The sequence below is a fragment of the Taeniopygia guttata genome, chromosome 1 (assembly GCF_048771995.1).
Source record: "Taeniopygia guttata chromosome 1, bTaeGut7.mat, whole genome shotgun sequence".
Lineage (NCBI taxonomy): Eukaryota > Metazoa > Chordata > Aves > Passeriformes > Estrildidae > Taeniopygia > Taeniopygia guttata.
The window spans coordinates 64,722,636-64,746,778 of NC_133024.1; the positions used below are offsets into that span (position 1 = coordinate 64,722,636).

At 38.5% G+C, this 24,143-nt stretch overlaps 1 protein-coding gene across 15 annotated transcripts in view; it reads right to left on the reverse strand.

Moving 5' to 3' along the window:
• The window catches only part of NBEA (neurobeachin), a 457,966-nt gene that overhangs the window by 41,119 nt on the left and 392,704 nt on the right, over window positions 1-24,143 (reverse strand). For all 15 annotated transcript variants that reach the window (XM_041719826.2, XM_041719812.2, XM_041719807.2 and 12 more), the window contains 2 exons: window positions 19,111-19,263; window positions 4,583-4,750 (listed from right to left, as the gene is read on the reverse strand). In XM_041719826.2, coding sequence (XP_041575760.2) covers window positions 4,583-4,750; window positions 19,111-19,263 — 321 coding nt within the window. The remainder of the gene's footprint in view (window positions 1-4,582; window positions 4,751-19,110; window positions 19,264-24,143) is intronic.

Consider the following 24,143-nt stretch of genomic DNA (forward strand, 5'->3'; position numbering starts at 1 on the left):
CAGGGAAGGGCTAGTACTCCAGCTCCCTTTGTTAAAGATATATCTATCTTGCTGAGTCTTGACAGCCCTATCATGTCATCCCTCTGTAGTAGCAAAAAGTGTTTCAGCAAGAAGGGGGAAAAAAAAGAAAGGAGGGAAAAAAAATGAAAACTGATGTGATCTACTCTGCTTCCTGTGGGCATATTTCACTATAGCAGATCCAGAGGGATGCTTCGTTATTCCTGTCAGATCAAAGAAAGAGATAACAGAAGAAAATATAAGAGGAAAAATATAACCCAGAAATGAGGGTAGCTGAAAAGCACTGCAAGACTAGCACATGATTATGATTTTTCAAATTATTTAAATATGCTAAATATCAAGTCATCACCAAAGAAATAAATATTGCATAGGCCATATGCTCTGTTAGCTGCCAGGAAAATTGTCCTACTAGGATTAGTTTATGGGCACAGCAACTGCCTGTCAAACATTAGCAATTTTAATAATTTTTCAATTTGCTGTGTGAGTTGCAAGTATGCTCAGGTACCTTGACAGGTGCTTAGGAAAAATATCTGAGCCCACTAGGTTCACATTGCCTTGCTTTACTACATCCTTGCAATAACTCCTGCTGGAGTAGGGAGACATAACCATATGGTAAAGATGCAAGTCACAGGAAAGTCATTGTACTGTACTACTATGCTGGATTTGCAGCTCAACACAAGGATGATACAAAGCCTTAAGTCCAAAGCAAACCAAAAGCTGAAACTATTTTTCAAAACATTTCTAATCACAAACAAGGTGAAAGTGTAAAAAAGGAAATAAATAGAGATCTGGCTATGATTAAAAAAAAATCAATCCAAAACCCCCAAATAGCTTTCTGCAAGTTAGATGTGGTTTCAGTACTACATGTGATTAGCCTTTTACGCACTAAGCTCTCCACTTAATTTTTTTGTGTCTCATCTACAATACATTAAATTAAGTTAGTAATAAATAAAAATAATTTTGTCTTGTCTATTGCATTTTCTAACGACCAGTATGCCTGTGTTGTTTCCTTTCAGCCACAGCACTTTGTGTCATGAGAGTTCCTAACTTGAAAAAAAGTGCAACTTAATGGATTTTTGAGTGCCCTCATTTCCAGGTATCTGCAGAAGAAAAGGGTTCCTAAAATCTACAGATATTCTGGGAGAAACCAGGGGAGGAACTATATTTTATCAAAGAAGTGGAGCCATAACATCAAAGTGCTACTAATAAACCATATTTCCTATATTGTTCTTTATATATTAGCATTCTCAGCATCAATTCCCTGAAGTCAGCCAAGTCTGTCTAGTGGAAAAGGATTTGGATTATGATGTAAACTAACAGTAAAGACAATTCCAAATAACATCTAATGTCCAATATAACTACTGTTTACATATTAAAAAGAGATACAGGCTATGTACCAGGGATGTTCTGTCATGTTTCTCCACAGGAGAAGACTGTCATGGTAAAGTTCATTATCAATTACTGCCTTACAAGTACAAGATGAGTTAAGCTGTCATAATTTCCTCAGCCAGAAATCCTGTGCTGTCAAAGAATGTCAATTTTTAATCTGACAAAAGGAAGAAAATGATCTGTTATTCTGACCTCTAATTTCTTGACATTTTAATGCTGTAATTGCTGTGGTTAGTGCTGCAACCATTATTCCACCTGTCAAGTAAGAATGAATCAATATCCTTAAGATGTTCAAGTTTTAGTTCCACCTCACTGCTACGGTAAAAATGTTGAAGTGAATAAAAAAAAAAAAAAAAAGAAGGATTTTAGGCCTGGAAAATGTTCATTTCATTTGTTACATGTTTTTTTCCTCCTCATTATAATATGAAAATCATTTTCCAATATGTGACTATGAGAGCATTACAGCTGATAGAACTGGAGAATTTACCAATTTCTAATCATAAAAGATTGAAACCATTAAATTCAATTTTATATTTTTATTCCATGGGGTAGGTAAATCAGGACTTTCCTGTTGCCCTTGTAACAACTTGAGGTAAATTATCGTGACCAATTATTTTTTTGTTGTATCAGAAATTAAGAATTTGTTTGAAAAAATCAAATTGATTATGTTGAAATTAAACCAGTTTATTTTACCCATCCAGTACAAATCTTAAGTTCCCAAAGAGGTATTCCAGGGGCAGATGTATGTGATTTCATAGACTAAAGTAATCTAAAACTTAATGCTATCCCACTATTAAGGTTTCTATCAGTAGGATTTTTCTATATGGAAAATGAAGAAAGAAAATCCAATGGAAAATCTCCTATTCAATAGATCTGCAAAGAACAATAACACAGGATGGCCATTTTTCCAATACTAAACAGTAGAGATTTCTTGGAGAGCACCCAAAGCATATGAGAAAGATGTAAGGAATGGCAGGGATCAGTTGATCCACTGCTAAATATTTTTCTGTAGATAGATGACTACAGAAGTAACCTTAATATTTTTCACAGAAAGTTAAGAACATCTTTTTTAGTGGTTAAGTGAGGTGCTCAAGTAAAGCGTGAAAGTGAAAGGGCCAAGGTACAGCATAAACAGGTCACAGGGCCCCACCTTTTGAAACTACATCTTTCAATCAGTTCAGATGTAAATGAGAGGATATTTTTTTATCTGAAGATTTATTTCACTGGATAGACTCATCTGGGACTCAGTTCAATATGAAATTAGTTATGGCCACAGTTACTGCCTTACTTGAGCCCATGATCTGATAATGGCTGCTGCCAATAAGGTTGTATTGATTGGCCTATTTTACAGCCATGTATTGGGAACATTCACCATCCTCTGTGACACAGAACCACAACATTTTAGTTTATTTACAAAATAAACATCAAGGGCATTTAGATACTGAGAGATGCATTTTCCTGGAAAACTTTGTGGTGCAATTAATTCTAAATTGCAGCATTTCTAAATTAAAATGACAGTGTTAATTGCCTAAGAAGTTGTTTATATCTTATTGACTTAAAGGGCATGAGTTAGATATACAAGTAAGTGTACAAAAACACCTCCATGAATTTTCTTAAATTTCTGATGACAAGATATGCAAGCAAGTAGAAACCTAGGAGAGCTGAAGAATCTCATCATGTCATAAGATCTTAGATAAGGTGCACAGACAGACAGATCGACCTCAATCCTACAAGTTGCCTTGTGGGAGTAGACACTAAAAGTCAAGACATAGGAGTTTGCCCATGCAGATCAGGACCCTAAGCCATGCAAATCCCTTGTATTCATGGTGCTTGATACTTGTTTTATACTTTAAATAGCATTGCTTCTTCTTATCTCTAGAAGAGCATGACTCTTCTCATGCTCGAAGTTTTAAATCCAGAAACTTATTATGCAGATGTCAACATGAAATATTTGAGGCAGGAGGAGTCAAAGCAATTGTGGCCAGTCTTAAAATTAAGAAAATATTAGGTGTTTAGAAAGTCTAAGGCATGTAGTGAAAATCCAGTTCTAGGAAGCCTGGAATCTGAATGTTTTTTTAATTCTGCCACCAAAAGTAACAGAATGCAGCAATATACCATATTGGTTAAAAAAAAAAAAAAAAAAAAAACCACAAAAAAACCCCAACAAACACAAAAAAACCCAAACAAATTCAAAAAACACCAAAACCATCATAAAACTCAGTAGTTAGCTGAATGAATGCTTTCCAGAATCTACTTTTTTCTGAAATCTGTAGATTTCTGTCTGCAAGATTGGAAACAAACAAACAAAACCCCATTGCCTGGCAATGTACATTATGACTGTTTTGCATACAGCAGATGGCAGCTATCTGGGGGAATGGAAGATTGTGTGTAGAGCTTCATCACAGCAGTACTCATCTAGCAGCTGTTGCTTCCTCACACTTTCCACCAAATTTCAATTGTTTTAGTCAACAAATGAACGTTGCTAGAAAGTCATCATGCAAATTAATAGGTACTAGAAAGCCATAATTAAAATTGTTACTTTTAGTGAAAAAAAATACAGTCACTGGAAGAAAATGTAGCAGGATATCTAGATCTTTTTTTAAATTTACTGATTAATTTAAAACACTCACTTGTATATATTGCAAAAGTACATATATTTAATTCATACATACATATAAATAAAAGTACTTGAATGCACAACAAATAGAAAGCATTTTCTATTTTGATAACAGTTTGATGATACTTTATGTGATTAAAAGTAATATAAATATTTGCTGCAGTCCCTCTAGAAAATACATTCTTTCTCAGACACATTTTTACCATCATCTGACTGTAAAGTTTAGATTTTTGTCCTCTATGACTACGATGCAAGTTTTTTTCCAGTTTTTCAGTTCTACTAAGTGAACTTAATACAAGTAAATTATAAAACGTACCAGACACTATATTAAAGAATATGCATTGCAAATTAATTTCCTACACCATAACTGAATATTAAATCTATTAGGTTCATTTGTTTTATTGCTAGTTTATTCATACTTGCTTCCAAAATCACCTGGGGCCTAAATTCTGAATCAAGTCAAACACATCCATTTTGCTCAGCAGTGAAAGATGGAAAAAGTACCATTTCTTGTAAGATGACAGCAGTTTTTAGCATGAAATGACAGTAAACACCTACCTCCCTGAGGACAGGATCAGTGATACTGTCCAGGTTCACAGAGCCTTCATATGTTAGGTAGTGGAAAACGTTGAGTGCACGCACAGCTTCTGGTCCTCGTTGCTTGTAGCCAAATATAAGGTCAATCCACTGATGAAGCTGACATGATACAAACTCGCTTTCCAGGGCCTGCAAGTGAAATTCCAGATTAGGAAAACTGAGAAAACATAGCAGGCATCATTACGTTTTCTCTTCAGGCTTATTTGATATATTTGAAATCTTTTGAACATTAAAAAAATTAACTTATTTTATTGAGATAACTAGTAAAAATATTCTCTTTTTCCTTCACTTTTACATCACACTAATTTTCTTTTCAGATACTGAGTTTCTCCTAGCTGCAAGTATTTTAATAATTTCTGGGCTTTTCAAGTAGATTAGGCAATTTGTCAAAAAAAAAAAAAAAAAAAGATGGAAATGGGAAAGAGAACTCAAAAAAGCAGTCTTTCAACTCATGTTCAAAACAGTTATAATTAGTCTTAAATCTAAAATGGAAATTCCTCCACTGTTTTTTTCACAGTGCCACTACTCAGTATGAACACTTTCCAGCTAGGAGAGAGCTTGATGTCTTTCTGAGGAAATTTCAGATTTTATAAGCTGATAAATTTTGGGAAAAGATTATTCATTTTGCTCATTTACATCAAAAGGTGGCTGCTTCAGAACTAATCATCAGGCACTGTAGCACCATGCCATGCCCTGTTTACTGGCAGCAGCCCCCTCCTCACCACCCCACAAGCAGGACTAGCCTCAGACAAGGCAAACCATGCCTGGGTCATCATGCAACCATTCCTCAGAGATTTTCCCTGTAATGCTCCTCATGGAAGAGGAACACTCTGTGCTTTGGTGGGAAACTGGACTCTTTTCTGTCAAAACCAGTGACTATTATCTCTGATGAAAATGGTTGGGAAGGCTCAGGCTTAAGAGCTGACATGTAGCTCAGTTTTCAAGGGCTTAAGTTCAGCATACCATAAAAAGCTATAAAGAAATGTTGCAGACAACCATACAAAATTTTGTTGTTTCCTTTTCAAAATCAGAAGCCATCATATGCATAATGTAATATTATCAAAATAGCATTCATGTTGCTTAATACTAAATACTATTAAACTAATACTAATTAGTTTCAAAGCATGACTCCCAACAAATAATTTTAAAATGCCATATCCTTAATTATATTGTACTGTGCATGTACAACATGATATTGTCAGCAACTACATAATTCCATATAATCTTTTTCATAGGACTTCTACATCAGTTAAAATGCAGGAAGCTAGTATGCAAGAATAAAATAAAGTATGCTACAGCATCAACCAAAAAAGCATTTCCTTACTTTCAAGTACTCAAATTTTAATGTTCCTTTTGTATGCGATAAAGCTTTTTAAGAAGTTAGAATTTAAAACCAGTTATCTTCCTAGCATCCACATCAAATCCACTTGCAGCAATAAGCCCAAGAGCTCTCTTGAGCATCTGAAGTCCATATATTAAAAGTTTCTTTTGATCTGTATATATTATTTATTTATTAACATGTAATTAACAAAAAAATTATTACATATTTCTTTGGTCAAAATTAGCATTTTTATTTCTAGAATATTAAGATAATTTCAGGAAAACAGAAGAACTTTTGATTACTCAAAGATTAAACAATACATTTGAAAAAAATCGATGCTTGGTTTAAATGAGCTTATTTCACACTTTTCTCATCTAATATCCTCTCACTGGTGTTAGAATCAGAAAAACATGGAACCATTAAACAGTTTGAGTTGGAAGGGACCTTAAAAGGTCATTTAGTCCAAACCCACTGCAATGAACAGAGACATCTTCAACTACTCCAGGTTGCTTAGAGCCTTGTGCTGTCTGACCTTGAATGTTCCCAGCGATGAGACATTCACCACATCTCTGGGCAGCTTGTTACAGTGCTCCATTATCCTGACTATAAAAAGTTTCTTCCTTATATCTTGTCTCATCTATCTTCTTTTCATTTAATGCCATTACCCACTGACGTTATGTCAACAAGTTCTGCTAAAAAGTTTGTCCCCATCTTTTTCACTGGACTCTTTAAGTACTGAAAGGCCACAATAAGGTCTCCCCAGTCTTCTCGAGACTGGACAATCCCAGCTGTCTCAGCCTGTCTTCATAGGAGAGATAATCCAGACCCTGGTCCTCTTTGTGACCCTCCTGTGACTCTTACAGGTCCGTGTCCTTCCTGAGGAGCCCAGAGCTGGAAGCAGCACTCCAGGTGGGGTCCCTCCAGAGCAGAGCAGAGAAGGGAAGAAACACCTCCCTTGAACTGCTGCTCATGCTGCTTTTGATGCAGCTCAGGATGAGGTTGGCCTTCCAACCTGCAAACACTTTATTGGCTCATGTCCAGTCTCTCATCCACCAGCATCCTCATGTCATTTTGGCAGGGCTGCTCTCCATCTGTTCGTCCCCCAGACTGTGTGGATACTGGGAAGTTCTCTGACCTAGACACAGCATCTTGTACTTGGTCTTGTTGAACCTCATGAGATTCCCATGGGCTGCTTCTTGTACTTGTTCTGATCCATCTGGACAATATCCCAGCCCTCAGGTGTGTCAACCACACCCCTCAGCTTGGTACCATCTGCAAATCTGCTGAGGGTGCACTTCATCCTAAATTCTATGTCATTGTTGAAGATATAAAATGGTACTGGTCCCAGGGCAGACCACCACTTGTCACTGATGTAATTGAGCTGATGCATCTGTCCAATCAATTACTTATCTACTGAACAGTCCACCCATCAAATCCAACTCTCACCAATTTAGAGAGAAGGACGTTGCAAGGGACCGTGTCAAAAGCAAGTCTGTTGGGAAGGGTAGATAAATATGATTAAGAACCACAATGGTACAGCCAGGACGAATATAACGCCCCCTACTGGCTGGACAATCACCCTCACCTACAGCGGGGTCCAAAAGCCGAATGGATTCTCCCATCTCACCCCCCAGAATGTATGGTTCACCCCACATCTGTAACCCTCCCCTGAACCATCAGGTGCCTGTGACCCCATTGGCCCAGGTCCTGTTCCAGCCCACCCTGGAGCCCCCTTTGATAAAGGGTCTCCGGGGGGCTGGACGCGCTCTTGGATCTTCCCTTCCCCTCCTGGAGAGTCCTCCGGGAGTCCCTGCTCTCCTCTCTGTCTCTCCCCTCCCCCATCACTCGAGGCCCGGCCACGTGCTGTGTCTGGCAGCTCGAGGCAGAGCCTCTCTGCGTCCTGAATAAACTTCATCCTCCAAGAGCAACCAAAGAGATCTCGCTTGAATCTGTCCGTGGAATACAAATATACGTCGTTACAGACTGGCGCCCATCTTCGAATACGAACCCACGGTGACCTGCAACTGCACCCGTCTGGATGCTTTCCAGCTTTTCTACCTGTAGGACACCTTTCCATGGACACTAACTAAATAACCAGGTATTTCCTCGCCATCGCTGTTGCGAGCACGGCATTTTGCTGCTAGGCAGTGACAAACCAGAGCTCTTTAAAAAGTCCCGAAGCCATCCTACAGCTCAGAGACTCGTTACATAGTAGCGAGCTCTTACAGCTCTTCTAGGATTCCTGGCCGTTATTCTCCGAGCACAGGTGATCGCCGCGATTCCGCAGCGACCCAAGGCTTTGTGACGAGACTTGCCGCGCCACGTGGCCACGTACACAAAGCACAGGCGAGCACTGCTTAGCACTGCCCGCGCTGAAGCTCTGGAGAAACCCCGCGGTGAGCCCTCAGCACCGACTGCAGTAAACGTCAGAACCTGACAGAGGACCCCGCTCCTGCGACACCGAGGTGAGCCACACTGGTTTAAAAATGGGACAGTCCCACTCTGCAGCTGATCGAGATCTCTATAAGCAACTTAACCACTTATTACGTAGCCATAATAGTAATTTGCCTAAAAAAGAGCTACGAAAACTCCTAGAATGGATCTTACTTAAGTTCCCATATGCCGAGCGCTCTGCTGTGTTTTGTGGAGACTTTTGGGAGTCCGTGGGACATACACTGTTTAACGACATTTCACGGCGGGACCCCTATGCTTGCGACTTATTTCCTGCTTATAAAGTGTTAGCAGAACTCTGCGCTTCTCAAAAGCCGCTGATAGCAGCCAAACCGCTCCCTGCCGTGGCTCAAATATCCCCGCCAGACCGCCCCCCCACCCCGCGCTGCGGCGAAAATGCCGGCGAGGTGGCTGGCGACTCGGCGGTTTCTGAGCGAGCGGCGCTCCCCGCCGCAGCCGCCCCCCCCTCCCCCGCAACCCAGAACCCGCCCTTGCGGCCACCTCCTCCCCCCCAAACCACTCCGCGGGCCCCGCCTCCCCCCCGCCCGGCCCCCCAGCATTGCCTGTCCCGGCTATGGTGGCTACTATAGCCGAACTTTTACAAAATCAAACAACAGCCATTTTGCAAACACAAACCCAGTCAATGGCTATTTTGCAAGCACAATTTCAAGCGTCAGCTGCGATTTTGCAAAAGCTGCAGACGCTCGCCTCCGCAGCCGCCCCCCCGACCCGCCCGGAAGTCCCCTGGTCCGGCGAACACGCCGGCCACGCGCCGGCCCTGGGCTGGGCGGCCCCCACTCCCGGGGCCGCCGCCTCCCTCCCGCGCAGCCCTGACCCCGCCCCCGCGGCCGCCCCCCCCCTCCCCCGCGGTCCGGACCCCGCCCCCGGGGCCGCCGCCCCCCTCTCGCGCGGCCCAGACCCCGCCCCTGCTTCCACCTCCTCTCCCTCGCGCAGCCCAGACCCCGCCCCCGCGGCCGCCGCACCGCCCGTCCTACCCAGGGACGCCCCGGGGTCCGGCGCCGTGCCCCCGCTGCCCCCCCGCCTCCTAGACTCGCGGCCGGCCCCCCCGGCAGACGCAAACCCGGCGTCCCCACCCCCCCATCCCCCTGCGGTGCCGCAGCCCCTGCCTCTGGCTACAGAGCCCCGGAACCCCCCAACGCCGGCACCACTTCCTGGTTTGCCGAAACCATCATCATATCCCTCCGCATCTCTCCCTCCGCCGGATCTTCACACTGCCGCAGCACCCAATGCCACTGCTACAAAAAATCCTTCCGAAAAGGCCAGTCCCCCACAAGCGCTGCTGCCGACGATCTCCACCCCTCCCGCTCCTCTGCCTCAACTGGCAGCAGCCCCTGCCTCCCACACTAGCAGCTCCTCACCACACCCTAATACAGACACTCTGCCTCGACAAGGTGAAAGCAACATTGTAACTGCAGCTTCTACAAACAAAGAACAGACAGAGAACTATGTTACCCCTGCAAACTCTAACCTTTCTATCCCAGTCTCACCAAATTCTCAACAAAGTGCCAGCAATCTTCAACTGAAAAACTGCCCTGAAATCAAATATAATAGCTGCAAAGACAACAGTCTGCACCCCCAAGCCTTGCAAGTGCTACACAGCCAGCGAACAGCTGTCCCCTCTCAGGAGGTGAAAGAAGTCCTACCAGTACTCAATGACAGTGCTATCTCCTTTTCCTATCTTACACCACAGTTAAAAACTACCATAGAAAATACACGCCAAACTCTAAAACGAATCTTACTTCTAAAGGAAGGGGGAGTAGATCAGGCTACACCTCAAAAGAGGTTGAATAAGGCTCTATATGCTCACAATTTTCTAAGTAGCTCTGCAGGAGAGCCTCGTCTCCAAATTTATAGACATTTCCTGAACACAAAAAAAGTAAAAATAAAAGGGCACCCTCCAGCTTTACCCAAAATCTTAGATTCAGGACATATACAAAGTCCACACAGTCTTCTAACGTGGGGGAAAGGTTTTTCTTGTGTTTCCACAGGTGGACGACTCAAGTTGGTCCCAAGAAAGAATGTAAAGCCTTACCACGCACCGAAATCTGCTGACACCCCCACACCAGACAGTTCCTCTACAAGCACAAGCCAAGAAGCCAGCACCCAGACCTGAACCACGCTGCGTCATCAAAAGAAAAATGGACTTTCTATCGTTTAATGCGTGCATGTTGTTTTTGTTCTTCTGTTTCAGTTTTTATATTGAAGTTTTACTTATAATTCAACCAAGGACAAATGCCGAGTAGCTTTAGCCAAGCCTGCAAGCTCTAAGACCACCTATATATCTAACACAAACCCTAACAAACCTTTTTCAACCCGTTTAATTATAAGACCTTTTCCAAAAAAAAATTCTGACAATGCCTCCCCTACTATAATCAGGGATTTAATAACAATAAGGTCATCTCAGCTATACAGTTTACTTAATAGTTTGAGCCTTGCACCTTGGCTAAAGGAACTCTGTAAAATAAGCTTGACTGTTTCAGTAGCAATAAATATAGTTCTAGTAACAATACCCTGTACACCTCCAAGTGTGCAGAAAATAGTTGTTAAATCAATATTTAATATTTCAAATGGTTCAGTGGAAAAAGGGGAGATGTTGGGAAGGGTAGATAAATATGATTAAGAACCACAATGGTACAGCCAGGACGAATATAACGCCCCCTACTGGCTGGACAATTACCCTCACCTACAGCGGGGTCCAAAAGCCAAATGGACTGTTCCATGTCACCCCCCAGAATGTATGGTTCACCCCACATCTGTAACCCTCCCCTGAACCATCAGGTGCCTGTGACCCCATTGGCCCAGGTCCTGTTCCAGCCCACCCTGGAGCCCCCTTTGATAAAGGGTCTCCGGGGGGCTGGACGCGCTCTTGGATCTTCCCTTCCCCTCCTGGAGAGTCCTCCGGGAGTCCCTGCTCTCCTCTCTGTCTCTCCCCTCCCCCATCACCCGAGGCCCAGCCACGTGCTGTGTCTGGCAGCTCGAGGCAGAGCCTCTCTGCGTCCTGAATAAACTTCATCCTCCAAGAGCAACCAAAGAGATCTCGCTTGAATCTGTCCGTGGAATACAAATATACGTCGTTACACAAGTCCAAACAAATGACACCTGGAACCCTTCCCTTGTCCACTGATGTCATCATTCCATCATGGAAGGCCATTTGGTTGGTCAGGAAGGATTTTCCCTTGGGGAAGTTGTGTTGGCTGTCCCAAATCACCTTCCTGCCCTCCATGTGTCTTAGCTCAGCTTCTAGGAGTATCTATTCTATGGCCTTCCCAGGCAAGAGGCCAGTAGTTCCAAGGGCCCTCCTTTCTACCCCTTTTTAAAAATGGAAGCAATGTTGTCCTTTTTCCAATCACCAGGGACTTCTCCTGACTGCCATGATATTTTGTGGAGAGTGTCTTGACAACTAAGTCATTCCCTCAGGACTCTGGGATTCAACACATTAGGTGCCATAGATGCATGCTCAGGTTCCTCAGGCGGCCACCAACTTGATCTTCTCCTAAAGTGGGAGGGAAATTGTTCCCTGAGTCCCCAGTTTGCATTCTAGTCACTTGAGAGGTGTGGGAAGAGAGGTTGCCATTGGAGATTCAGGTAAAAAGTACCTTGAGTACCTTGTTCATTGTTACCAGTTTGTCAGTCTTGCTCATGAGGGGAACTGCACTTTTTTTGACCTTTCAAGTTAAAAGACTTAAGAGAGTTGAACACATATGTTTTATTTCCCTAAGGCAGTTTCCACTTACATGGCCAGCCCTTACTCAGCACCTTTTCATTCTAGAGAAGGTTTTACTGACCCTGGCAGGTTTGGAGAACTTATATTTCTCACTGATTAATAGTTATTTAATAATTCATTTAATAATTATTAACTAATTAATTAATAATATTTAATATTTTATTAAATTATCTACTTTTTAACAGCTACATATCATGTCTTTGTCTCCAATTATTTAAACAGATTTATTGTACTATGTTTACAGGTATAATGGTCCTTAATTCCTTGGGCAAGAGCCTTAGTTTCTTGAAGAAACTTTGAGGAAATGTATAGCAAGGGAATATAATTATTTTGAGCTATATTTTTCAGAAGAGTGGAAGCTGTATGGTGTAACACTCATTTGATGCAGAATTTAGGGAAAGGAACAGAGTAGAAGGTAGAGAGAGAAGCCAGAGCTATGAAGAAGTGCTCTTCATGGGCTTTAGCACTGCACCGCCTCCAGCTGCAGGATGAAATGGTGCTGTGTGTTGATCACAGACTCCCAGTTGGGGCTTCCTGTGGGGTATGGCACCAGGCATGAAAAACAGGAACGGTGCCCTCAAGAAAGGGCACCAAAATGCTACAAAGTCCCATCTCTCCTTCAGTGGATCAAGGCTTTATAATCTGAATTTATTTTAGTCCAGGAAAAGCTTCTTGTATCAGGTCCGACCTGGTTTCTTCCAAGTACTTCTGCAATGCTACTCATGTGATACTTGCAGAATCCTCTCCCTAATTTGCTTTAATGCACAGGCTACTCCCCCTCCATGTAAGTGTCTCCTGAAAATTTATGAGCTGTTCACTGTCAATGGTACATCGTTTGGTTTCTCAAGAATATGCAATGCTCAGTAGGGACTAGGGTGATGGAATTTTCTGTATAAAACATAATTTGTAGGTACAGTAGAAAAAACATACAGAAAAAGACAACAACAATATCCTTAAAATAGGCTGATGATCGCCATAAAAATCAGCACTTTGGATTTAAATTATTTTGAGGGCTCCAATTTTATGATCATTTTTAATATGAACTATAGAAACATTTAAAAATTATTACTTATATAATTATGTAATATCTATATAATGATATAATATGGTTTTAAAATATTTTTAAACAGAAATGAACCAAAATCCACTGTGTTATCTATCATAACTAATATGTACACAAAACAGCACTCCCAAAATGAACTCATTTGAACAGTTATTAGGGCTTCATTTTCAAATAGCAACATTCCAGTCAAGTTTTTTTCATTAGTTTTGTTTTAAGGAAGGTGTTTACCTTTGTATGAAAGTGTTTACCTATGTTATTGTTTCCAGTGGAGTGGCTTTTATTGTTAATAGGTAAATTGCAGGCATAATTATACATCTAGTATATGCATATTTTGTGGGTTTTGTGTGTCAACAGGCAAGTGTATGTACATATGTTCCGCAGGCTGAAAATCTGACCTATGCTGTTGTAAAATAGAAAAAGGTATTAGTAAGTTTATGTTAAAATGAAATAAAGTTATTATAAACCAAATTACTTCTTACTATAGCTCTTTTATGACCTTTATGAATGCTGCACACTTTCCCCTATGCTCATTCAAATTTCATATTTAAAGATATTTTTCACAGGCATGTCAGTAGGAGGCAGTGGTTTTTATTGTAATATAGACTATATGCTATATAAAACATCAGAAGTTCTGGATTTATAAAATATCTATCCAGGTATTTTTTGTCACTAGAGAAGTTGAAAACCCTGATGCTGCAACTTGTCTTGACCACAGTTGCACCTTCTCTTTCTGCAGTTCCTGCCTTGCTGCCTTGTCCTCCATATCCATATGCTGTCTGTCTCTCCAAAAACCTTTCCATCTTGCTATTAAATTATATGTAATATATTAAAATATATTTTCTTATAATTACTCTGAGATAGTTTGGTTTTACTGATCTGCTCCAAAACAGATCATCAGCCATTTCAGCCTGTGAGGTGGGTTTCTCTCCTCTCCTCTCCCCTCATATCCATAGTCCTCTGCAGCAATTGCAGATTCTCTCCTCCAAATATTACTCTTTCTCAGTTACTATTCTTTGCACTGACTATCAAAGCGAAATCCTTGACTTTCCTCATAAAGTATTTCAGGCAAAACTGCTATCTGAGATTAGTTATGTTCTTTTAAGCAAAGTAATATTTTAAAAGAAGTGACAAAGAAATACACTACACAGATTTGGGTTACTCAGGGATGTCTGCAGAGAAAGTGATCCTTTATGTAAGTGTCTTCATGATACAAGTAAGATTTTTCAGCAGTATAGCAAGTTTAAAAAAACCACTCCTAAAAGTAATTTAAAAATTTGAAGTAGATTGAAACCTCTTTTGCCTAAATAAGTTTTAATTGCATAACCTGGCAACAAAAAAAAAAAAAAAAATCAAAGTGACTTTTGAGGAAGTAATATCAAGTCTTATCTACTTCTTATCTGGTAGAAAAGAAATGGTGAGGAGGAAAAGATCTTCTAGATTCTCATAACACAAAGATTTCATATTAGATATTTCTAATGACTATTCAAGAAGCTTTTTAATTATGAAATACTATGCATCCTTCTGAATAGCCAGGGAACGGTACAAAAATGCAATTGGCAGCAGAGGAGTGCAAATAAATCATTTCAGAGACAGAAAGAAAATTCAATCTTAGTAACAGTTACGTAATAAGAACAAACTATGTATAACAAAAACAAGACATCGTTTAGTCTTTCAAAAATATAATTTATCATGAATACATTTTTCTCAGCACTGCAATTTGTAATTTAATATGTGCATAAGCCATAATTAAAATATCATTATAATTAACTTTGAATTACACAATCTTGCATCTTTTGTTTCTAAACTAAGAATGCTTATTAAAAAAACTGTGCTTCAGTGTTTCACAGTAGTGTTCCCTGCCTTGATTTAACATGCTTGACTTACTGACTGAATCTGTTCTATTTCTGGCTCTTGGACTGCTCTGAGTCTGTGGGGACTGAGAGGCTGAGTAGGACTACAGATGCACATCTGTGGAAGGTTTTATGCGTGCATTTTTTTCCCCTGGTAAACTGGGAGATTATGATTGATGAGCCCAGCATTAGGGTAATGTTATCAGGGACACTTTCTGCCTCTGTCCTTTGTACCATTGCTGAGGTCAGACCATAATCATGTTAGCATTGAACATAGTGCTCTATTAATGTTTCATGAGTAACTCCATAGTAATCAGTCTAGCTTTGGATGGATAAATAAAACTGCTATAACAATCTCTGATGTATAAATTGAATGTTGAATATACTGTAATAGGTTTTGAAAGTAACTTAACTGTCTTTTCCAGTCTTTTTAATAAGTCTAATTTTCAGAAGTTTAAAGGAATCTCTTTTGATGGAAAACCATTTCCACTTCCACTTCCATGTTTAGTTTGAAGTGTAAAACAAGCAGCCAAACAATCAAATTATACAATAAAAAATCCCAGCCTGCTATTTATTCATTTGCACAGAATTTTAGTAAAGCTTGTTAACCATTTGGTTAAATTGTGCTGATTTATGACACTGTGCCTCTGTGATGTTTCCGAGGCTGCTCTGTGTTTTCTTTGGTAAGTATCAGGATGAAAAAATTGGATTCTTGCTGTTATTTAAAGAAAATGCTTGCATTCATAAATGTGCAAGTAGTATATAAGGATTTTTATTTACTCCCACATCAAATTACACATAATATATGCCCACAGAAAGCACAAAAAAAAAAAAAAGAAAAAAAAAAAAAGAAAACAGCATCAGCTAGGGAAAAAAAATCCCACTGTATGTTATGCAGTACCACATAGTATTCTTCCCACTGAAATGAAATTACTACTGCTGATTTTAATAGATAAAGGATCAGGAAAACCCTTACTTGAAACATTCCTTAGTTTTCTGTAAACATATTCTCTACTTGCTTTGCTAAGTTGCTGTAGAAATTCCAGGCTTGCACAAGCTTGCTGTGTTTTACACATCAGCATCACACCCAGACAATTTTTTTCCACAAGAAAAAAATGTAACAGCCAAAGCCTGGCCTGGGGATGACCTAACTGAATAATACATCTGCTGGCTGGTTCAAATAATGGAATCAGACATTAGGTAGAGAATGTCAAACTTTCCAATCTCTTTGTATTTTTTCCTTTGACCAGTTTCATTCTGGTCACCAAAAAAACAGGGTACTGGCAGCTTGCTGTATGTGTTAATAAAACCCTACATTACGAAGTTTTTCTGAAAAATTATTACACATTCAAATTATTACATTTTGAAACTGTAATTCCATTACTTCTTACTACACATACGATCTGCATTTTCATGAAAAGGATTATCCTTCTTTAGCTACTTGCTCTTCATAATAAGCTTTGTAAAATACTATACATATATCATGCTCTTTAAACTCCCAAAGTTATTCACTTTTATCCTCTGAACTCTGTCCAAATGTGAACGCTTCTATTTTCTAGTCACCCAGAAGTGACTCTAATATTCCAGGTGCAGTCTCAAAAGAACCATAGATAGGTACTACTGTTTACATCCTCTGTGATGTAATGATTCTCCATAGATGGCATCAAAATACATTTATTTCTGGTGGATATAGAATTACAGAATTTTATCTAATCTAATTGCTGTTCATTGTCACCCCTACCTTGCTACTGCTCTATTTTTGGTACTGTTTTTGGTTTCCAGACTTCTGCTTCTTATTATCTTCAATTCTTTCCTCCCAAGGTGATTTTCAGTCTATGTTCTACATCTAATTCAAATAAATCTATGCCTCTTTCTCCTGTTTTGTAGGCAGTTCCAAACTTTATTATCATTTTCATGGTTCCTGATTGCTCATTTGAAGACAGCATGTATCAGTGTAGAGATGAGTTTTAGCTACTGATCATGCTCTTGCTAAAAGTAGATGATGGGGTGAATGAAGGCCATGCAGAAACCACCTCCTGGCAAAACTGCACAAAAATGGCATAATGCTCACATCTGTGAGGAAAGGGCTGGAAAACACTAGAGGAAGGGTCTGATATAAATGGGTTATAATTTGTGATTTTAGAATCTGCAATGTACTCAATTATTTGGAGCCTGCAATTATGATATTACTCTAGTCTTAACACCAGTTTGTCTGTCTCCTGGCAGTCTGAGCATACTCACACATATGTGAAACCAGTCATTATCTCCCTATCAAGTCCTGTAGCCCTAAAGAGGACTAAATGCTATATTCTAAATTCATGTAAGCAGCTCAGCATGAAACTTTTCTGTGGAGAGCTGCTATGCTACTTTTTAAAAAGTAGGAATTGCACAAGGGAAATTAAATAACTTAAAGCTTAAGCTTTTCTCCAGGTGATCTCTTATCACATAGTGCCTTTTATCCTCCTAGTAATAACTCATCCATTGTGGAAAGAAAATATTAATTTTTGCAAAATTTAAGAATGGGAGTCCTTAATATGCATCTCTCATTATATCCCCCAATAGGTGGCAGCTTGCTTCTCCATTTTCACCAAGGAATCGCACTTCTGTTCTTTCAGATATCAAAATACTGATCCTCTAGGTCAACTTTAGTCTGCTTGCACCTGGGCTCAGTTTGGGTTTAGCCACAACTACAACCCAAAAATGGCTCTGTGCAGCAACATGGGCACTCCAGAGACACCAGCCTGTGATTGCACATGCTGGACTCAAGAATTCAGATGGACTCCAGTGATCCTTTCAATGCACCTCCTTTTCTAACAAAATTGCTTTTGAATTTATTTTCAGCAGCTGAGACAATTACTTGTTTTTAAAAAGAATTTTCCAATATATGTGGTATAAGAGAAATCAGCCAAGAAATGTTGTTCATCTTCTTCCTGTCAATGACAGACTAATCTGTCAATGACAGAATACATTTCTCCTGGCTTGTGTAGTACATTTCATGTCTCAAGTGATGAGGTTGCCATCACGTCCTTAGGAAACTTGTACATATGTCAAACCACTTATTCTTCTAAATGGAGGACACTTCTAAATCATCTACATCTAGGAATAGGTTTGGTTTTATAATATTCTTCTATTCTTTAGAACTTTTTTTTTTTCCTATCAACTCCCAAAGAACAATTTTCTTTAAATAGACAATTCTTAAACTTAAATTACCAATCTGATCTGAAGAAAAACCCCAACAATTCAACACATTGCTAGATTTGCAATGCTACCACAAAAGCACTATTGGAAATAATGCATAAACTGAGCAGTTCGGCAACCGTATGGAAACCCACAGCTTACTGAAATCACAGTCCTGACTCTTAAAGAAAGACAAGCAATATGCATATTAAGGAAAAACTATTTCCAGAACAATACCATAAATTGAGGTATTGCTGGCCAAAGCATCTGAATATACCCTGCTTTTCCTAAAAACTACTAAAACCATACACATGCATTAACTTTATCCATAATAAAATAATTGTCTATCAAAATTTAAAAAAATATACACAAAAAATGTTTTTTCTGCTTAAGTTCTGGAGGGCACACAATGATTTACATCAGAGTAGTTCTTTTGCAGAATTTCTTCAAAGACTGCAGTTGTTTGCTAATGTTCACATTTCTACACTTCCAGTTCATCTTGATGAACAGGAAGTGCATATCTTCAGGGGAATAATGACTACAAGATGGCTTGCAAGATATCAGCATTTATAGTATTCTTTTAATTTTTGATGTAGAAGATGGCAAGGAGGAACAGACATAAATTTTTCAGGCTATCTTGTATTGCCAGGCTCATGCATGTCTGATGCTTTTTCATAAGAGAGTAAATTTAACTTTCCATAACCAGTGCACATGGAAGGAAAGTCTACTATAAAATAAAGGGTTCTGTCAAGAAAGGCAGAATGAAAATTCTGTGCTTTTTTATTTTATTTCTCTAAATCTACTTCTAAAGAGATTAAAAACATAATTAGGTTAGCTTGCTAAAATATAGAATCCCTTAGACTAAATTAAAGTATAGCTTACCATCCTGTTGATACGGACAAAGTCTTCAGGCTTCTTGGCCCATGGAGGGAGGTCAACATCATTCACAACAATTTCGTCTTCCCTGATTCCTAGATTGTAGCCATTACTGTTGACAAACATCTCGGGTAGGTAGTAAAATTCTGGAATTAACTCCTAGCAGGGAGAAAACACACAATAAGACTTCACATTTAACAGAGATGCTAAATGGTACTCCCAGAATCAGGCTCTCTTGTACTACATATTAAATAATTCCCGGGTTTTTTTAATGTTTCTGTGCACCTTTTTAAAGGAATTTTATATCCTGCTTTCTTTGACTTACAGTCAAATGTATTCCGCATAATGAAATACTCAAACTTTGTTTTTCCCATACCTGCTTTTGTGAAAAGCACAACCTTAGACAAGGCAGTGCATGTGAGTAAAGGAGACTTCTTCAGAATAACAGGTACAAGAAAATTTGTGCTAAGCCTTCAATATGAGAATATATTGGACTTTAAAATTATTATTTAACAAAAATATGCAAAAGGGGAAAATTTGCAGATATAAATGTGTCTTGATCTTACTTTTATTAATTCTTTAATTGCATATGAAAAGGTGGTAAGTTTATTACCTATATAATAAAAAATAATACATGGTGAAGACCTTTATCTACTGTAAGAAAAATTCAAGAATACACAGAGGGAAAAATATCTGTACAACAAATGTTTTTCAAACAGATATGCATGATACTTAAAAAGTGAACGATCAATAACTGCAACATATAATAAATAATAGGGAACTTAGGGTGTGAAATTTTTCCTAATTTCCAGAGTAGCTAAACAGGAATCCATTCTGACAATGAATATTGCTATTTGTTCCTGTTAATTTAGCATTAAGTATTGAACTGCAATAAAAACAAAAAAGCTTTAAAGCCCACTATGTCTCCCCTAATATCCAGATATGGATTAAATTCACCAAATTACATTGTTAAAAGCATTATGGCATTCAATTGTGTAACATGATCAAAACTGATGATACAGCATCTGAAATCAAAGTCTCTTTGTGGTCCTTTCAAAGGCTGCAGATATGCGAAGCAAAACCAACCCAACTGCAGACACAAACTTATCTAATTAAATCTGATCTGCAGGTCCATAAAGAATAGACTAGTTAAAGCAATCTTTCAAATTTATAAAGTAATTTTTAAAAAAAAGTGTATTTGTTACAATTTTAAGTATGTTTAGGAAGACAATTTAATTACTTCTTTACTTGATAGTATACTAATATAGGTTAGACTAAAATGAAAATCCAATCAGTATCTAACTAGTATAAAACATTAACCAAGTGAGACAGACATGCCTGAACATGAATAACTTATTATGAAAGAAGCTACAATTCCAAAAAGAAAAAAAAGAATTAAATTATTAGCTATAGTACATATAAAACAGAAGCTAAAGCAAAAACAAAAGAAGATAAATTCTGAATATCCTATAATGTTAAAAGAAAAAATACGCATTTAATGCCTATCTTAAGTTTTATTATAGACACCTCTAATTTATTCAGAGTATTTCTAAAAGCAATCTTCCCCCCTTCCCCCAAAACATGATTCACTAAATCTCAGGTTCCAAAGAAAGACCTTTGATTTTCTCTAATGGAGCCCAAAGAAGAATGAAAGGTTCTCAGAGTTAGAGAAAACTATACAGAAATCTTTCAGGGCTTCAAAAAATCACTAACCCAGAACTCACTGCCCAACATACACTACCACACAAATCACTGACAAACTAAGAGCATTGCCTTAAAAAAAAGGAAAAATTCATAAAGACCTCAGAAATATCAAACAGTCTAAGTTAATCTTAAAGAAAATACTGAAATGAAGCAGAATTTATTAAGGAAAAAGTTAGAAAAGTTTGTTCCTACTTTGTATAAAAGCTTTGAAGCACATAGCACTGGTTGTGATTTCTATCAATTTTTATTCAATATGGTGGCACACTGACCTGCAATGTTACAGTGATCAAGTCCTTAGATTCCATTAAAGAAAAGTTATTTGCTAAATTTCCTTTTTCAGTTTTAAATGTCATAGCATGTAACTGTGGACTTTTACATCTACCATACCTGAAAGATTTCTGCTACCCAGAGACACGTCTAGTGTTTAACTGAATTCTACTAACCTTTTGACTGTGGGGGTATCTTGAAACAAAGGGATTTAAGTCACTGAGCATTTTTAATGGTATGTCTATTTAGTAAGTTTTTCTTTGCTGCTCTTTGCTTTCAGGGTAATTTAATGTTCCCTTGCCTGGTATAGCAGAAAATATAAATAGAAATAGAATAAACAAAAGTATGTGATTAACTTTCTTTATAAGATTTATTGTGTTGTGTATGTTTAGTTTGAGCTGTCTTATTCCTGTGCTCTGGAAATTAACCAGTGCCAGACTTCTGAATCCTCTCCAAATAACACTCTCCCTAGAATCCTAATAATTTCAGTTGCACATCCCCTGGTAGGTTGTTTTGTTGTTTTTTTTTTTTCAGTCAAAGTAAAAAAACCTTAAACATAGTATTTAAAAGAGATTAATTAACCCACTATGTTATAGTCTCAGCATTCTCTTCAATGTTATTTTTAGTGCAGCCTACAATTACATTGCTTATGTGAGTACTATTTAACATGAATTGAAATTTTTCTTGAAATGTGAGCCATGTCGCATGTGACCTTTCCCAGATACTTGCATATTTCTCATACTTTGTATTAACCATTCAGTTTTCTTTAGCAACATTTGATGTTCCCCTTGTAATTTTGCCGTCTCCACTATTTACTAGAACTAAGAAATCACAGTGCTTAAAAATAGCTCAGATAAATATATCCCTTTCTCATTCCTAGAGGATGAATTAGTATATACTAAAACACAGGCGCAGTATGAACGCCTGTGGCATCCTGTATGCATGAGCTTCAGGTTCATGAATTTAGCGACTTAGATTAATAGAAACTACAATCAAGCTAGAGATCCGTGATAAAAATTTTGGTTTTATGTGTTTATTCTGCTGTGACAAATTGAAGAAGCTGTCTCTTCTATCTCATGCCAAAGACAGGTAGTGGCTGGGCATAGAAGGGCAAATATCCTCTTCCCCAGGGCCCCTGAGCATGTTTCACTAAGAGAAGTATAAAATGGGAGAGGCAGAGAGAGGAAGGATTAGCAAGGACAGTGAGGCAGAAAGGATGGAGCCCAGGAGGTTTCTGGGAAAAGGAGCAGACAGGAGTGAACCTCAGAGGAGATGGCAAGATGACAACTGGGGCTCAGAGAGAAGCCACTGAAAGTTGCAAGAATATACAAAAGAATGCAGGGAAAGATAACACTAGCAAGGGCTAGAGTTATTTTCAAAGCCTATTAACATTTTTCTCAGACAGAGTTTGGTTTTCCTTTGTTTCACAAACAGGCATGTGCCAGTTCATATTCTAATAAAGATTATGACTTGAGAGAGCCGCTCTTTTGGTGCTTTTTCTGTTATGGACAGGAAACAGATACCTCAAATAAATAGCTGTTTCAGGGTGATATTCAGAGAGGTGACAGTGTCCATTCCTCCATTCCAGATGAGGTTCAGCTATGACAGCTATCCTACAAGATATCTGTCTACCCTGTTGTCCCAGAATTTGAGTGAGAGCAATTCTACAATTATTCCATCAACTGGTCTCAGCGTTCTTTATCTGGGGCGTTTAACCTAATAACTGCCCTCAATCCTTCATTATGCAATCTAAGTAAATTTTCCCTCATCCTAGCTATCAATCCATCCCAGATACTGAGAATAAATTACCGTTTTCTCTTTGTATTGTTTACTGCATGTTTGAAAAGCATTATTTACCAGATTTACAGCCTTCAAGCTCCTAAAAGTCTAAATTAAGGATAATGATGTATTGCTCCATTGTTTGTTACAGAAATGCAAAATATTCCTCTAACCTTCCCAAATCAGCTAGTAGATTTATTGCTAAACAGTCCATAATTTAATTTACTTCTTTATATACTTTGGCCATATCATATTTTGTCACATGTTCATCACACAGAAGCCAAAATAAATGTTTTTGTCAACCTTTGTAGTCTTTACATTGGAAAGGGAGATCACATACTTTTGTGACAGCATCTGCTATTTTTCATTCACTTCAGAGCAGAGCGTAATTTGTCATACAACACAGCTTTTTACAAATCACCAGTTTCATACTTCAGAAGTGTCATTGTTAAATTCACCCTGAAGATAGGGACAAGGAGACTCAAAAATTAGCAGGGGAAAAATGTATCTCAGAGATAGTATTTACGTCAAGGGATAGGACACAGAGGACCTTCTGTCTCTGAATCTACTTTCTGCTTGACAGACAAAATAGTTGATAAGAGGTTTCTTAAAAATCCTATTGCACCTTCAGTGGCATTAGTGGTAAAATGTAAATATAAAGCCAAGTCTGTGCAAAGAAATGCTAGTTTGAAGCTACCATGAGAAATTCAGGTTTCAAGCTACAAACCTTAATGAAACACAAATATCAAACTATTTTTTTCTTACAATACACACATTGTGTCAGTCAGTGCATATCAAGACATGAAGGAAAATATCAAAACAAACAAACTCATAAAACAGCTTCCCTACAAGTTACATAATTTAGCAGGCATAAAATGAGGGGATGCAAAGAAAAAAGACACAGAAAACCAAACTTTTAAAAGTCTGGCCTTTTTAAAATATTCACATGCCAATTAAGCATTTTAAATGCATATGTTATTGCATGCAGCTCAGCTGACCTATAATTTTGCATTAACTGACACGATTCATTAAATGTTACTGGTTTCATTGCTCTTGCCAAAACACATCGAAGGTTCTAAATAAATCTTTCTGAATACATTACCTGTCATGGGTAATTTCTTACCACAAGAAATATCTAGAGTTCAAAGAGTTAATAAAAATAGGGATTTTAGTGATCTAAATATATTTGCAGTAATTTCTGCCTAGTTGTCCTTGACATTTCATCAACTGGCAACCTCCCTGCACCCCTTTCATTCACACTTCTAATAAGACAGGTTAGTTTTCCATCA